Genomic DNA, 16,757 nt, shown 5'->3' with positions numbered 1-16,757 from the left:
ATAATATACTATACATTACATATTGTTATATGTAGAAATATACGGTATTTATTTATACTGTATATTGCTATATTGATAACATGTATGTATTAATATATGTAATATATTAATATGTATTATTACAGCTAATATGTATTAATACCACAAACATCTACCACCTCCACTTCACACTACCTGCTACCCTCGTCCGCTAATTAGACGAGCAGAAATGCCCACGAAAGCGGCAAATCTTATCATAACTTTCAGATCAAGGCCTGGAAATCAACTTTTATTAGTTAATAACGCCAAATCTTTAAATTCCGCTTTATTTAGGTTTTATTTCTGAGGGACCCCCTCACGAGGGAGGTACCATCGGCGGGCGAGGCGCGGGGGTCGACGGGGGAGGCGACTCCCGCCGCCCCCGCCGCCTCCCCCGTCGACCCGTTCCCCCCCGTTCTCCCCGATGGTAGAGCCCACGGCGGGAAACCCCGCGCCCGCTTCACACAATGCGCGCGCAGTTCGCGGCGCGGCCGCTGGCGGCGCTGCAGCGCCCGCCCCGTGGGGGTGCCCGGATGTGGCCGCGCCGGAAGAGAAGCGCGTCTCCTCAGGGCCCGCCATCTTGTGCGGCAGCGAGCAGGGCGCGGGGGGCCCGGTAGCATCCGCGCAGGATCCCGCCGACGGGGGCCCATCATGCCCGGACACCTGCAGGAGGGCTTCGGGTGCGTCGTCACCAACCGCTTCGATCAGCTCTTCGATGACGAGTCCGACCCCTTCGAGGTGTTGCGCGCGGCGGAGAGCCGGAGGAAGGAGAGCGGCGGCGGCGGCGGCGGGAGCCAAGCGGGCGGCGGGGCCCGCGGCCCGGCGGGCGCCCAGAGCGGCTCCTCTGGCGGGGCTGGCGGAGCAGGCCAGGCGGGCGGCGGCGCGGGCAGCGCGGCCAAGCAGCTGCGCAGGGAGTCGCAGAAGGAGCGCAAGAACCCGCTGCCGCCCTTCGCCGGCGGGGACCGCCGGGAGGATGGCGGGGGCCAGCCCGGAGCGCCGCTGCGGAAGGAGGGTGAGCGGGCCGGGGGCTCGGCGGGGAGGGTCGGCCGGGCCGCACGGAGGGGGCCGGGGCAGGGCCGAGCCGCACGTGGGGCCGCGCATGGCGGAGCCCGCCCGGGGCGCCCGCGGGGCCGGCGGCGGCGGCGGCTCCGGGCTCGGCCGGCCCCACGTGTCCCGCGGCTCGGCCCGCGCAAAATGGAGTCGGGCGTGCGGGGCGGCCGGGGCTGCCTCGGTGCCCGCGGGAGGGAGAGGGGCAGCGCGGAATGGGAAAGGCCAGCCGTGAGGGGAGTCGCGGGGTGGCTCGCGTTGGAAGGGATGTGAGAGGCCATCCCGGTCCATCCCTGCCACAGGGCACCTTCCACTGGCCCAGGCTGCTCCGGCCGCGTCCAGCCTGGCCTTGGGCGCTTCCACGGACCCCGGGGCAGCCACAGCTGCTCTGGGCACCCTGTACCAGGGCCTGCCCACCCTCCCAGGGAAGAATTCCTTTCCGATATCCCATTTAAACCGGCACATGGAATCCTGGTGTGGTTCGGGTTGGAAAGGCCCTTCTCGTTCACCCCATGCCATGGGCAGGGACACCTTCCACTAGGCCTGGTTGCTCCAAGCCCCGTCCACCCCTGTATCCTGAACTTGACTCGTGTTTCATGGGCTCCGATGGATTTTACAGGATATCTGGAAGTTCCTGGGCTTCCCAAGATCCGTTTGGGTCATTTTCTAGGGGAACAGCGTTGATAGCCATCTTCTTGTTTTCATCCATATTTAAATAATCACTTGCACGAGTTCTTAGTTTCTCTAAATTTTCACGGCGTCTTACATGAAAAACTTTGGGAAAAGGAAATGAAAGCACAAAGAGACTGAAGAACGCGCTTTGGGAGCTGGGAGGCCGGGCCCCGCATGGACAGGGAGGGATGTGGGCACATGGCGTCCCGTGCGGGCAGCGGCTCCACCGCGCCCAGGCTCCAGCGCTCGGCAGGTGGGTCACAGCTCGGGCTCCAAGGAATCCTTGGAAAAAAACCCCCATCGGAGCGTGGTGGCAGCAGGTGACGTGGGAGCAAGGGAATAAATAACAGGTTAAGTGCAATTTCAGCAAGCTTTTCACAGAGCGCGATGCTACGTGAGAGCATCTTAAGTGCTTCCCCATTTATGTTACAGAGTGGTTCTGATTCTCCACTGGTTTATACTGTTAAAGAAAGAAATAATTTTAGTATGTTATTCGTTTTGGAAAGTGGGTGTTGTAAATATTCGAAAGCACCTTGTGAGAAGACGAATTTAGGAGCGATGTTAGAAATGCTCTTTGCTCGTGGATCTCGCGCTCAGTAAGGTTAGGAGTGTTTTCTGTGTGAGGGATGCAATGGTTTTTCTGGAGTCCCAGTTCGCCAAGCCAGTGTCCTCTGGAAGCCTTAGGGGGTGCAGGATTGCCCCACGAGGTACACCTGGGACACCGCAGAGTCCTCGGCACCGCAGGAGGAGGGCTTTGGGCAGCCCCTCTTCCGATTTTCACAGCTTGTTTTCAAGAGCAGCGTGAAAAATAACTATTTTCGTGGTTTGTTGTGATAGTGAAACAGAGAAAGTCGGAGCTGCTGTTGTAGCAGTGTGGTAAACAAAGTCAAGTTTGAAAATGTCTATTTTTGTGCGTGGCTGTTTTTGCAGTTCTGGCATCATAAAGGTGCTCGATGCCAGGGTTTGTTTCCTGTGCGAATGTATTTTAAGCTATTCCACTGCTCCATAAGGCTGCAAGTGATTTGCCTGCTGAATTAGCAGTTCAAAGCTTGGCGATGCTGAGAAATAACTCGTATTTTGGGTTAGGCTTCAGCAGGAGCCGGGTTTTTCTGAGTGCAGGGCGTTGAACTGGAAATTCAAAAGCCGTGGCTGTTCCATTCCAGTTCTGCAGCATGCCTGCTCCTCTCCCTGCTTCTGCTCCCGGGGGATGCCCGTCCCCTCTGGAGAGCCCTTCTCCCAGTGCAGCCCGCTGGCTTTAACCCCTTGCTTCCCCAGGGAGTCGGGAATGCTTGGGGAGCTCCGTGTGCCATGCAAACTTCATGTTAAACACGACTTGGAAGGTGAGGGAGGCATTGTTCATCTGGGTGTGTTGGCTTGGATATCATTACAACTGCAACTTCTGTGGCCCCACCCAAATTTGACATTGCTTGCTAGGCAGGAACTCGATTCTTTAAAAAATAATTAAAAGTCAGCTTTGGATTTAAAAGCTGGTTTGTTAATTTTGGAGCCAGTGCTTTGGCAAGACAACGGTGTAAGAAATGTGTTTGTCCTCATCTTTTAAAGAAGAGTAAACAAGGCCTTTCACATGAGTGCAAAAGAAAACTGTGTTAGATCTTTGCGAGGGCTTGGTAGAGAAGAGAATGCCCACGGGAGGGTTTTATTTGCAATAAAAACCCTTTTAGGAGGCCTAGGCAGGGAGGAAGAAGGCTGGGCAGCTCGGTGGCACTGTGGATTCTCAGCTGTTTTGAGGAGTGCACCAGAAGGAGAATCTTTGTCAGGGAATGTTGGGCTGGGAGGATCCATGTGGGTGAGGAGCTGGGTTAGTCACTGACCAGCACCTGCAGGTGACACCTCTCTAGGACAGATGGTGGCACTGCTGCCCAGAAGAGTTTCCAAGAACAGAATCACAGGATCATTCAGGTTGGAAAGCCCCTCCAAGACCATGGGGTCCAGCTGTTAGAGCAGCACAGGATGACTGTCCTAGGGAGCACAGGATTGACTGGTCCTAGGGCCAGTGAGGTGATGCTGGCTTTGTTTGGCTGTTCTTCAAATGAAACCCACTTGTTTTACATGAAAGGCATCTTTCAGTGGAAAAAAAACAATAATAAAATCCTGCTTACCTTCATCTTTGTTTGAAAGTTGACCCTGTTGTTTCATTAGGGATTACCTAAGTTCTCAGTCAAACCCAGTTTGACATCCTGGGTAAAACAGGGACTGAGAAGAGTCAGGTGGGAGTGGGGCTGCTCAGTTCACGCAGCAGTAAAACTTCTCTTCCCGCTCGTTTGCCCGGGGCTGGTATCTGTCCCCAGCACTGCACATTCCGTTGATGTGTGTGGCCTGATGTTGCAGGGATAAGGAGGATTGGCAGGAGGCCTGACCAGCAGCAGCAGCAGCAGCAGCAGGGCGAGGGCAAGCCCATCGACAGGAGACCCGAGCGACGGCCTCCCCGTGAGCGCCGCTTCGAGAAACCCGCCGAGGAGAAGGGCGACGGAGGAGAGTTCTCTGTGGATAAGTAAGAGTTTGTCTTGCTCATTAACAGCTTTCCTAGCTCTGACAGGCAGGCTGTCCTGCCTTCTGCTGCTCAGGTAAAGAAGCTGATTGAATCAAGATTGAATTCCTGTCATGCAAGCGATAACACTCCCCTTTGCCATGGTTTTGTTTGCAAACTTAAGTTATAGGCTGGGAGTGATATGAACAGAGTCATAGGTGTAACTGAATTATGGTTTAAATCAGGATACTCACCATATTTCTCTACATCTACAGCAGATAGCTCAGGAAGGGAACCCAAACATAGCTGTTTCCTGCAGGATGAGATTTGTTTGCTGTTACAGCTGTGGCTTTAATTTGCACAGCTGACTTAAAGCCAGCAAAAGTTTGTCCATGTAGATGTTTGCACCCTGGCTGCAGGGGCTTCAGACCTGGAAGTGGTGAAGCCATCTTAGATCTATGTGAAATTTAAACTGTCTTGAGTATTGTGAGGCAGCCAGAATTTGAGTAATGTTCAAATACTAATGTTTGAGTTGCCAAAGTTAAAATCCTTTTAAAAGTAAGTTGGATAAAAGTGAATTTAGTTGAAATTTTAACATCAGTTAATTATGTAACAGAATACAGAGATTAAATTTTGGAATTAATGCCAGAAGACACAAACAAACAACAGTCCTGAGTATTTGTTTCCAGATTCTAAAATCATGCAACCGCAGAATGGTTTGGGTGGGAAGGGACCTTAAAGGGACACCATGGGCAGGGGCACCTTCCACTATCCCAGGTTACTCCAAGCCCTTCCAACCTGGCCTGGGACACTTCCAGGGATGGAGGAGTGACTTATCTGGAATTAGAGCCTGAACCCAGCTACAAACAAATTCTCAAAGGAAAAGCAAGTAGATAAAGTTCTCAGGGATGAAAAGGACCATGAAGCACGCTGTACATTTTTGGAGGCCGATCCCTTGACCCAGCTTCCAGACAGTAATAATCAAAGCAAAACCAAGTAATTAAAATCCTCAGAGAGGACAAGAGCGTGAGATGCTGTGTGTTTTTGGGGTGCATCCTGACCTGTGTGTGTTCCCTGCAGACCCATCCTGGACCGGCCCATGCGTGGACGTGGCGGCCTGGGCCGGGGCCGTGGCCGCGGGCGCGGGATGGGCCGAGGCGACGGCTTTGACTCTCGTGGCAAACGGGAATTTGACAGACACAGTGGCAGCGATAGATCGTGAGTCTTTGCCTTTTCCTGTCCCCTGTGACTCTCCTTTACCTCCCTGCCCCCCGTTTAAAATTGATCTTTTGAATTTCTGTGTCTGGACACTATAATGTTAACTCAGTTTTGTTAGTTCTGTTTCACATTCACATTTCAGCGGCCTAAAGCACGAGGACAAGCGCGGTGGCAGCGGATCGCACAACTGGGGAACCGTCAAAGACGAGCTAACGTTAGTATCCTGTCACTGCTCAGAAAACCATTAGCACTATGTTAATCAGCCCTAATTATGGCTTGCAGAACACCCAGATTTAGCTGCATTTTTGCCTTTGATCTCCATGGTTTTTGCCACGCTTCTGCAGAGTTTAAAACCCCAGCGATTTCTTGTAGCATAAGAATAGCTTCACTGTTCAGCCAGAGTTTTGGGGAAGTTTGGGAGGCCTTGTGCTGGTTTGGTAACAATTCTTGGTTAAAATGAAACTGTTCTACTTTTAGTAAATTTTGGTCAGAATAAGCACGCATTTTGTAATACAAAAATTCAGCTGTCCCATTGAGATCTTTTTTTAATGCCCAGATCCATTTTGTATTGGGACAGTGGGATCCTTTCAGGAGGGGTAGTAGGAAGCATTGGGGAAAACCATTAGTTAAGTGAAAAGCATAGAGTTTAAAAGCTAGAGAGAGCACCAATCCTTACTGAAACAGTAAATCCACAGTAGATCTTGATTGTTAATCTTACATAGCTTTAAAGAGGGATGAAGTTGTAAAAAGACCCAACTCCCACCGTTATGTAATTGCAGTGAATTGGATCAGTCAGCTGTGACTGAGGAAACGCCGGAGGGAGAGGAGCATCCGCCTGCTGATTCTGAAAACAAGTGAGTACCACTCTCTCCAGGCTCCTGGCTTACCTCAGAGGTGCTGCTCCATTCCCTTTAACCTCTGCTGTTTATTCCACATCTGTTTGGCCAAACTCAGATTAACAGTAGATCATCCACAGTGCTGCTGAATGAGTCTCCTTAAAAACCTTGTGTCTGAAAATTGTTGTGTTTTAACCATTCCTTGGAGTCCTGCAGGCTCTTTCACATTTATTTATTTATTAATAATAATTTCTGATAGACTCTGGATCTTGAGATTGCAGCTCCAGATTCCAAATCCAAAAGTGTCTATGCTCAGATTAGGAAGCAGCACCAAGCAAATGGGACAGAAATGCCAGTGGAAGGCAACTTTCTAAACTCAATTTTCCTGAACAGCCTTGGAGACTGTGTGACTGAGCTGTAGGAGAAAAGTTGTATCTTTCATTGTCCAGGCAGTTTCCAAAGTTACCTGGGTCTCTTCCCATCTCACTTGGACACTGTTACAGGAGGAACCAGGGACTGCATGAATGAAAGAGTAACCAGAGAAGCAGAAGGAGCCTTACTGATACTGAGTTGATGTAAAAATACAATACAAAATTTTATGGTAGCCTGGTGTGACTAATGTTGTATTTTAATGAGGAGTGGGCTTTGTAGAGGACTCAAAAACTGGCAAACAGAATTTTGAAGTACTTGTTCCTGATGATTCCTAAGGTGTTTGCCGTGGCTTGGTTGCCTTGCTGAAAAGTTTTTCTATATAAAAAAGGCATCTCCACATGGGTAACTTTTTAATTGTCTGGTGTTATGTGGATCTTTGCTCTCAGTGTTTCAGCAGAACTGTAGCATGTTTTACTGCAGTAAAACAAACTTTGGCTTGAACAAAACAAATTCTGATTACATCCCATGTCAAAAATCATTCTCTCCTACACAGTTAGAAAAAGTTGAAATACAGTTATTTTGATATAAAACCTTTGCATTGTTGTTCAAAATTAATGGCTGCCAAATGAAGACCCTTGAAATTGAGGCTTGCATGATCTTTTTGCTGTGCATACACAGCATTGGTTTCCTATAAATCAGAAATTCAGTTGCATAAACACACTGAACAATGACCAGAGGCTTCCAGTAGCTGGAATATGATCTGTTATTGAGCACAGTGGTTGTGTGTTTTACTTAAAAATAGCCTTTGGCACTAGGGAGATGTGCTGTATCTCACAAATAACGTGTGTGCAGTTACTTTTTCAAATTAGCTGGAAGTAGAATTTGTTTGAATATTTGTTTTTGATTCAACAAAGGAAGCAAACTATCCAAAGCTGCTTAAATTCTGGTTTTTAAAATACTAAAAAGCTTGAAAGCTGTGGGAAGAATGAGTTCTTACTGCCTTGACTTGAATGTTTATGAATAAAGATGGATTTCAAGAAGGGGGGAAGGAGCTCCAAACAAGTCATGCCAGAAGCTGGGCTTTCAGATTTGGAAATAAAATTGACAGTAATGTGGATATTTGATGGCATGGGTCAATTTTAATTTTAACAGTTTGCTGTGTTTAGAGGTGGCTGAGTGTAATTTTTTTGGCACTCCCTCTAAAGGAGATGAATTTTCCTGTGGTGGATGTAGGTGTTAATATTTTCACCCCTTAACTGCTAAATCCTTGGCAAAGTTCAATTTAGACCCTGGTACGAGCCAGCAAATGGGTTTGGAATTGTATCCGGAGTGTAAATCCTCAGTTGTGACCATGACCTGCCTGAATTGACCACAGGGAGAACGAGGTTGAAGAAGTGAAGGAGGAAGGCCCCAAGGAGATGACCCTGGATGAGTGGAAAGCCATTCAGAGCAAGGATCGTGCAAAAGTCGAGTTCAACATCCGCAAACCAAACGAGGGAGCTGATGGGCAATGGAAAAAAGGATTTGTGCTCCACAAGTCAAAGAGCGAGGAGGTAAAGTGCCTTTCCATACTCTGAGCCTCCACCTTGTGAAGCTTTTGCTGTTGATGAGCATTTTTTGCAGTGGAAGCTCCATTTTGGGAGATGCTGACATGTTGTTGGGAGTTTAGAAAGTGGGAGCAGCATTTTAATTTGAACTTCATTCTTGTTCACATGAGCAACATTCTTTAGCAGCATTGAACTGCTGCAGTAGCACAAGTGGCCATTCTGACTGTGGTTGGGTTCAGGAGCTGAGCTGTGCCCTTAGCTTTGTAAGAATTGCCTCTTGGTGGGAGTTCTAGGGGAATGTTGTCAAGTCTGCTTCCTAAAAAAGGCAGCTTGTGTTATTTAGCATCTGCTCTGCAGTACACAGGCTCATGGTGCCTGCTAAGTGATGTCAGCTTGAAGGAAGACTGGTCATGCCTCAGAGACCTTAAACCCAACTGTGCATCTGAAATTGGTGGTGTGGGTGTCTCCTCACTTAGTGCTGTGACACAGACAAGCTCCTGGGAAGGCAGTTGGAATGATTTATGTGCTCCAGTGACACTCAGCTTAGCTGCTGTAGAATTGTTTTAAATTTGTAGTTTCTCATTTCAGGCATTGCATAATGTTCATTATTCTGTTCCAAGAGTGGCAAGGGGAGATGCACCAGGGAGGGAAATGCTCTTGTTTTGTAATGCAGGGCTGTGCTAATCTTTGGTTCTAATCTTTGTTTTTAGCACTCTGTAATATGTTAAGTAGCTCACTTAAGAGATTGGTGGCAGCAACTTTGTATACTGATGGTGCTGAGTCCTTTGAAGTGGCTGGATAGTGTGTAATACTCTGTTTGCTCTCTAAAATGTACTCCTGCTTTTTCACACCTTGCCAATTTTTCTGCTGGGAGCTGGGATGTAATACAGGGTGGGGGGCACTGCTCAGAGTTCAGTGAAAGTTCCATTTCTGCTCTGTTGAGCCCCCAGTGAGGCTGACTTGGTGACAGACCGGGCTGTTCCCTTGCTGTGTGGGACATTCTTGGAGTGATTGCATGGCTGTGTCTCCTCTGAAGTGTTCACTAAATGCTGCTTTCTCTGGCTGGGGTAGAAAAGGGAATGTGAGTTACATTTAATGCTGCTGTGTGCTGAAAGAATGTGTTAAACAGAAGTATTTATGTGCTTTACCAAGATTTACTAAACCTGGAGTTCTTCAAATTCCCTCAGTCTCTCTGAATCAGATTTATTTGACATTTACTCATTTGAGAGCACTTTTTTTAATATATAAGCCTATTTGATAGTAAAGGTGATGCTACTTGTGAGAAATTGAGAGGCTAGAAAAAGCCAGACTGTATTTTCCATTTGAAAACTGAATCAGTTAAATTAAAAAAACAAAAAACAACAACCAACCTAACAAAACAACCAAGCAAAAAAACAATTAAAAAATCTGAAGAAAAACTGTGAATAATCAAATTACTGCCATGAAGACCTGACATAATTAGTAGATTGTTCTATTTAAGAGGTGAACTTCTCAAATAAACAAGTTGGATATTTTTAGCACCATCACATAAGAAGGTAACAGCCTCTTGCTGCGTAAGCATGAAAGTGAGGTATTAACAAATGTGCCTTCAAATTGAGCTGCCTTTAGCCTGCTTTATTGTCCAGCCAGCAGATGTGTCTCCCCATCTCCCTTCTTCATTGTTCCCTGATCCCATGGGAAGCAGTGTGGGGATTTGCTCTCAGGATTATAGGAGAATAGCTCTATAATGCAGGCCTTAGGAAAGCTTCCACTGCTGCTCCTTTGTGAGCAGCTTTAGAAGGCAACATGTTTTTAAAAAACCACCAATCACCTCGTGTTTCCTCTCTTTGTTCTCTTGGATGCACTTAGGAGTCAAGAAATTAAGGTTTCTCTGATTCTTATTGGTAAGAAGGAGATGATGTGTGGAAGCGATTTGGTTTATAGGTAAATTTTGGTTTTAGCCCCAAGTCTATGCTCTTATGGCTGAAAAACCCTGTGTGCCCCAATAATCTCTCAGAAATCTGAGGTGTTGTGATGAGCACCTGCATTCCTGTAGCTTGGAAACTCCTTGGAGATGCCCCAGGAGTTGAGGAAAAGGGAGAATGAGGATCTGCTGCTGCTCATCCTTGGGAAGGAGCTGTCCTCCTTTTCCTCCTGGCTGAGGGCTGAAACGCTCAGCCCTGCCTGAGGCCTGTCCTGTGTTCCCCTTACTCTGCAGGTACTGATAGAATTAACTCAGTTCTGTCTCGGGTTCTTGCTGCTTTAATCTGACATCCAGGGCCAGCAGCAGCCCTGCTCCAAGGAGCCTCTTCCCAGGACAAGGGTTATGCCATAGCACAGAGCTCCTCTTTTTCTCTCCAGCTGATTCAGTGCCTTGAGTCTTCAGTTCCTACCAAAAAAACCAGGAATGAGTTATATTGTTGACAGATCCTGAAATTCATCCCAAAAATGGAATCCAGGGCTCCTGGAAAAACTGATACCCAGTAGAACACTGTCCCTGCTGTGCCTCTTCAAACCTCCTCACTAATCCAATCCTTCCTTAGAGGAGCTTGCACTGGGAGATTAGGAAATGTATTTTGGAAAAGAATGATTCATCTCCTCAGAGTTGGGAGCAATGACTCTTGAATGAGGACTCTGCAGGAGGATTTCCATGAGCAGTGATTCAAACATCCCAGCTCTTCCATCTCTGTGCCTGACGTGTGGCCCTGCTGGAGACCAGCCTGCATGTGTGGTCTCTGCCAGGGCTTCCTGCAGCTTCTGGGCAGCCTTCTGGTGTCCATCCACCTGAGCTTTTTCTTTGGTGTCCATCTGTTGGTTTCCATCCACCTGAGCTTTTTCTTTGGTGTCCATCCAGCTGAGCTTTTTGTTGGTTTCCATCCACCTGAGCTTTTTCTTTGGTGTCCTGAGCTTTTTATTGATGTCCATCTGTCTGAGCTTTGTTTTGGTGTCCATCTGAGCTTTGTTTTGGTGTCCATCTGAGCTGGTTTTTGGTGTCCATCTGAGCTGGTTTTGGGTGTCCATCTGAGCTGGTTTTTGGTGTCCATCTGAGCTGGTTTTTGGTGTCCATCCATCTGAGCCTTGTTTTGCTGTCCATCTGAGCTTTCTCTTGTCCCCACCCTTGGCACCTCCATCCTGTGCTGTCCCTGGCTGCGTGCACAGCTGCTCCCTGTGCTGCTCCATGTGCTCAGTGCCATCTGTACCAGCAGCTCCTGTGACCTGATTACCTGTTGTTGCTGTATGTAGTTGAGTCTCATTTCTCCCTTTTGTTTTCTCCCTTTGTTCCCTTTGTCATTTGGCGTGGACACACAACTGCCACCAGACAAAGGCGATGACAGAAATGCAGGGGAGTCTGCTGGATTCACATGAGGTACTGATCCTTTCTGTGTCACTGCTGATGCCTGGTGGGAGCATCAGCCCCTTCAGCAGGGAGCGTTTGGATATTGAAAACTCCCCAAAAGAAAGAGTTTTACTGAACATGGAGCTTTTCTGTCCATGCCTGTTGTCTCACTGTGCACCACCCAGCACCCAGCATGGTTTTGGTCCCCTTGCTCCTCATCCTGCTGGTTTCAAACCTTACCATAAGAGCTTCTATCATGAGGTTGTTTTTTTTTGTTGCTGCTGTTTTTCCATCTCTCATTGTCTGCTTTGGCTCTCTTGGTAGTTTGTTCTTAATTTTTGACAGCCTTCCCCAAGACTCTTAAGGGCAGCACTGCCTTCAAGAAGTGATCAGAAATTTAATGTTTCCCCAGATTTTTCAGGATAAGCAACTTGTTCAGGATGTCTGACTTATCACCCCAGTGATGGAAGAGGCTGAGGACAATGTGCCAAGTCTTTTGTTGGAATTTTAAGTGACCTTTAATCACTTTATATAGAGGAATCATCAGGTTATGTAGGGAATTTGCAATTGGTTGGTTCAGTGGTTACACCAAAATCAAAATGATTTTTAGTAAACTAGTGATTTGTTTTTAAATAAAAACAGCATAGGGGATGGAAATGCACAAAAATACTGCACAAGTCCACTGATCCCACCACTCCTTGTAATCCCAGGAAAAGGAATTACCACATGGCTAGCAGTAGTTGGAAATAGAATCTCAGTACCCTGCAGTGATAAAAAATGAAACAGTAAGAAAGGAATTTGGAGCATCTCTAAGGTGGTGTAGTGTTTTACAGTGGTGGTGTTAGGTTTGAGCAGTGCCATGCCAGGCTGAGGTGTGGAGTACTTTTTTTTGTTGAGACAGACTTCCTAAGTTAGGCAAAGAAATTTCCAGGGGCAGGAAAAATGAAATAAGGAGTTGAGAAGGGACCAGCTGTTCTGTGGGATACATCCCAGTGGAATGTGTTGGAAATAAAGCAGCATGGAAGGGATATTTTGGATCAAATTGGGATGGAGGGAGAGGACAAAGGGGAATGGCAGGGATAGATGGGATATTGGGAAGCACCCATGGAATCCCTGGCACCAGCTTTGGCTCCAGACCTCTCCATCCCCTGGCAGCCTTGTGAAGGCTCCACAACTGGTAATTAAAGATCACAGGGCTTAATTGCACAATGTGTTGCCTTTGAAAGTCCGAGTGTTGTGTAACTACAGCAGAGAAGTCAATTGGAGTTGGGAAGCTTGAGCCTGCACGTGGCATTTGTGTAGGAAAAGCAGGGAATTGATGAGTGCTGTGCCAGGAGCTGGGGCTGGGAGGGGAGGAACGTGTTGGATGTTGTCAAGTTTGCAAAACACCATGGCTGAGCTGTGATAGGCAGGTTTTTACATTCTTTGTATTATCCTGGATGCCAAAAACTGCCTTGCACGTGGAAATTTTATTTGTGTAAAACAGGAGAAATAACTGCTTTAAAAACACCTGGTGGGTTCAGTGAGTAACTGAAATTTTCCAAGTTTGCTGCTGTGGGTAACTCCTGGGAGCATCTCTTGCTCCTCCAGGCTCAGCTTTCCACCAAGTGCACTGGGAACAAACCAGTAAGGGAATATCCTGGCAAAAGTGCTGAGATCCACATTTTCCAGTGTCTCTGCTGAGACTGGTTGTGTTTGAGCTCCCTCAGCTCCTTGTATTTGAGCTTTCTGTGCCTCATTTGCTGTTACAGTGAGTGCAGAGCAGTGAGGGATTCTCAGCAGATCCCCAGCCTTAAATATTTATTAAGGGCTGAAATAAAAAAAGTGTAAATGCTCAGGGAGAAAAATCAGGGTGGGTGACCAGGAGTGGCAAAAGAATGGAAGGAAGTGGTGGAACCAGGACACAAAATGGGAGTTGCTACAACATGAGATCCTGTACTGGCTTGGTAATAGTCAGTCTGGTCTGGGATGAAGGACATGTTGCTGTGGTGGAATTTTGGAAGGATTTCTCCTTGGAAAAGGAAAGGTCAGGCATTGGAAGGAGCTGTCCAGGGAGGTTTGGAGTGCCCATCCCTGGGTGTGTCCAGGGAAGGACTGGATGTGGGCTGGTGACAAAATGGAGATTGGACACAGGTTGGACTCAATCCTGGAGGACTTTTCCAACCTCAGTGATTGTGTGAGCTCATGAATTTTCTTGCAAAGGCAAAATACTTTGGTTGCTAAGAAATTCCAAGGGGAAAACCAGGAGTGGGTGATGGGGCTGTGTGGGCAGGGGCTGTGCCTGGCAGAGCCCGGCTGCAGCGCCCAGGAGGGGATTTGCTGCTGTCCCCTGGCTGATGGAGATGTGCTGCTTGCAGGCTCATGCTGAGGACTCGGTCATGGATCACCACTTCCGCAAGCCGGCCAACGACATCACATCCCAGCTGGAGATCAACTTTGGAGACCTGGGCCGCCCCGGGCGCGGCGGCAGAGGGGGCAGGGGCGGCCGGGGCCGCGGGGGCAGGGCCAGCCGTGGGGGCAGGACCGACAAGGTGAGCCCCACCCACCCCGGGACACGGCCCTCACTCCCCGTCCCGCTGGCACCTTCCTGTCCCGCTGGCACCTTCCCCCTTCCTGTCCCGCTGGCACCTTCCCCCTTCCTGTCCCGCTGGCACCTTCCCCCTTCAGGTCCCGCTGGCACCTTCCCCCTTCAGGTCCCGCTGGCACCTTCCCGTCCCACTGGCACCTTCCCCCTTCCCGTCCCGCTGGCACCTTCCCCCTTCCCGTCCCTCTGGCACCTTCCCCCTTCCCGTCCCGCTGGCACCTTCCCCCTTCCCTTCCCGCTGGCACCTTCCCCCTTCCCGTCCCTCTGGCACCTTCCCCCTTCCCGTCCCTCTGGCATCCTCCTTTTCCCATCCTGCTGCCATCTTCCTTTTCCCCGGGGAAAATGCTCTATCAGCCAGCAGCATGTTTTAAACCCGAGTGAAGATCCTTCTGTGCCAAGCTGATTTTAAACCAGGCTGTTAGCACAAAAGGTTTGAGCAGTGCTGTCACCAAACACAAACAAGGGAGGAGGGTGGGTTTGTGTCTGAACCTGAGGAAGGACTTTCCAGCATGGACAGGTCTGAATGTGCCATGAGCTGCCTGAGGTGGTGCCCCAGCAGAGCCACAAGTGCTGGTTGTTTTCAGCCACAGCCAGGACACTCTGTGTGCACTGTGACCTGCTGGGGGTGAGGGACTGCTTGTACAGCTGCATGTCACATCTTGAGCCTGAGGAATTCACGTTTCCCAGCTGGAAACAGGGCTCTTCCTGGTTTTTCTCTAACCTCCAGTGATGTTTTTCCCTTCATTGGTGCTAAGGCATGAGGGGAATAAATACCCTGAAAAAATACTCATTGGGGTTTGGGAGACAATATGTGAAGTTGAGGCACTGCAGTGTAGCTACAGTGACGATTTGATTTATTATGAATCACTTACTTGCCTTAAAGGCATCACTCAAATTGTTACTGGTTGGAAAATGGGCTCAGTCTGTGTGCTGTGGTTTCCTTCACACAGATTTGCTTGGTTTTGTCCCTTCTGGCAGACACAGACTTCACAAATTTTAGTTTATTAGTTGGGAAGCTCTCTCCTGACAACAGTATCAGAATATTTAGGGAATTGAAATTAAGCAGTGATGGTTTGGTCTGAGTTGTTTCACTAATACTCTTCAAGAATGCTGCCATAAAGTAATTCCAGGCTTTCCTGCACCTGACTTTGTGTTGCTTTTGTTTCCTTGCAGTTGGTCAAGGAGTTTGATGTGATCCACACGCCCAACCAGGTGGGTGAGCTCTGCATGAGCATTCCCTGGGATCAGGGACCAAAACTCCCCTCCTTTTCTTGGCTGTTCCTGTTCTTGTGTGCTGAACAACTGGAGATGCTGAGCCTGTGGCTTAAGTTACTTTTTAATTCTGGTTTGTGGCCTGTGGAGTCTTAGACAAGGCAGAGACTCTGCAGCTACAGGTGTTGATGCAACTCTCATTTTAAATATATTTCTTGATAAATTAATACCATGGCAAAAAGTTCCACTATCTTCCTGTTCTTCTCCAAAGACCAAGAGTATGAAATTCCTTATTTCTGCTCTGGTTTTTAGATGTGGTGCAGAGTCTTCCAGAAAACTACTGAGGAGATCCTTGGCTAATGTGTGAAATTTTAGGGCTAAAAATGTGGCAGAAAAAATTACTTTAATCAACACCTGGTTTCTGAGTGGGAAAAATTAAACATGAAAAACTTAATTTGTGCTCCAGAAAGGGCCTTTTCAGTTGTGTCCCTCAGTAAGGATTGTCCACAGGGAAAGATCAACCCATGGCAGGAGGTTGGAATTCCATGGTAAGGTCCCTTCCAACCCAGACCATTCTAAGATCTCTTTAAAAAGAGAATGTGTTATAATGATATGCAAACATCCATTTGCCTACAGTTCCTCTCCAGATAGCTTGGATTAAAAAAAAAAACAGTATAGAAGGCTTTGTAATCCTTGGAATAAATAAAAACAGGGTTGTTTTTGTAGTGATGGCTCCATCCCCAAGGTGCTGCCCCCTCTGCCTGCAGGCAATAACTGTGTGATGTTTCTCTTTCAGTCAAGTGCTTCTGCTCCTGACGTAGATGACCCAGAGGCTTTCCCAGCTCTGTCCTAAACTGGATGTCATAAAGCCAACCCTGCCCTCGTCGGGCCTTCCTCTCCGAGGCTTGCATGCTTAAGGATCCTAAAACAACTAAGAAATTGAAAAAAAACAAAACAAAAAAAAAAAAAAAAGAGACTGTCATTCATACCATTCACACCTAAAGACTGAATTTTATCTGTTTTGAAAATGAACTTCTCTCGCTACACAGAAGCAACAAAATATGGTAGTCAAGTTTTGTATTTAGAAATGTAATGGTAGCAGGGATGTTTTCATAATTTTTTCAGAGATTATGCATTCTTCATGGATACTTTTTTGTATTGCTGCTTGAAAATATGCGTTTCCAAACTTGAAATATAGGTGTGAACAGTGTGTACCAGTTAAAAGCTTTCCCTTCATTTGTGTTCATTTTTTTTTTAATTTAAAGTCAGCATTTTAGACTTTCCCCTTTCCCCCCACCCCAAACTCCAAACTAGGTTTTAATTATTACACACTACTTCAGTTTCCTTAATTCCTCTTTGGCAGATTTTTCTCGGCCCGTGGAATCTGTGGAACATTAATTTGGCAGGCTGTTAGTGCTGAATGGAATGAACTCCTGCAGTACTTAAC

General features: G+C 47.7%; 1 protein-coding gene across 2 annotated transcripts; it reads left to right on the top strand.

Moving 5' to 3' along the window:
- Positions 1-553: 553 nt before the first annotated feature.
- SERBP1 (SERPINE1 mRNA binding protein 1) lies at positions 554-16,534 on the top strand. Of its 2 annotated transcripts, none has more exons than XM_058029822.1 (9): positions 554-1,030; positions 4,087-4,249; positions 5,306-5,443; positions 5,586-5,657; positions 6,223-6,297; positions 8,027-8,204; positions 13,872-14,045; positions 15,272-15,310; positions 16,107-16,534. In XM_058029822.1, the coding sequence occupies exons 1-9, from the start codon at positions 670-672 to the stop codon at positions 16,161-16,163; spliced, it is 1,257 nt and encodes a 418-aa protein (XP_057885805.1). In that variant the 5' UTR covers positions 554-669; the 3' UTR covers positions 16,164-16,534. The 2 variants fall into 2 exon arrangements, with proteins under 2 accessions (XP_057885805.1, XP_057885804.1); XM_058029821.1 differs by having other exon boundaries at positions 5,562-5,657.
- Positions 16,535-16,757: the final 223 nt, after the last annotated feature.

This window comes from Melospiza georgiana, chromosome 9 (assembly GCF_028018845.1).
Source record: "Melospiza georgiana isolate bMelGeo1 chromosome 9, bMelGeo1.pri, whole genome shotgun sequence".
NCBI lineage: Eukaryota > Metazoa > Chordata > Aves > Passeriformes > Passerellidae > Melospiza > Melospiza georgiana.
This window is presented reverse-complemented; position numbering and strand designations above follow the sequence as displayed.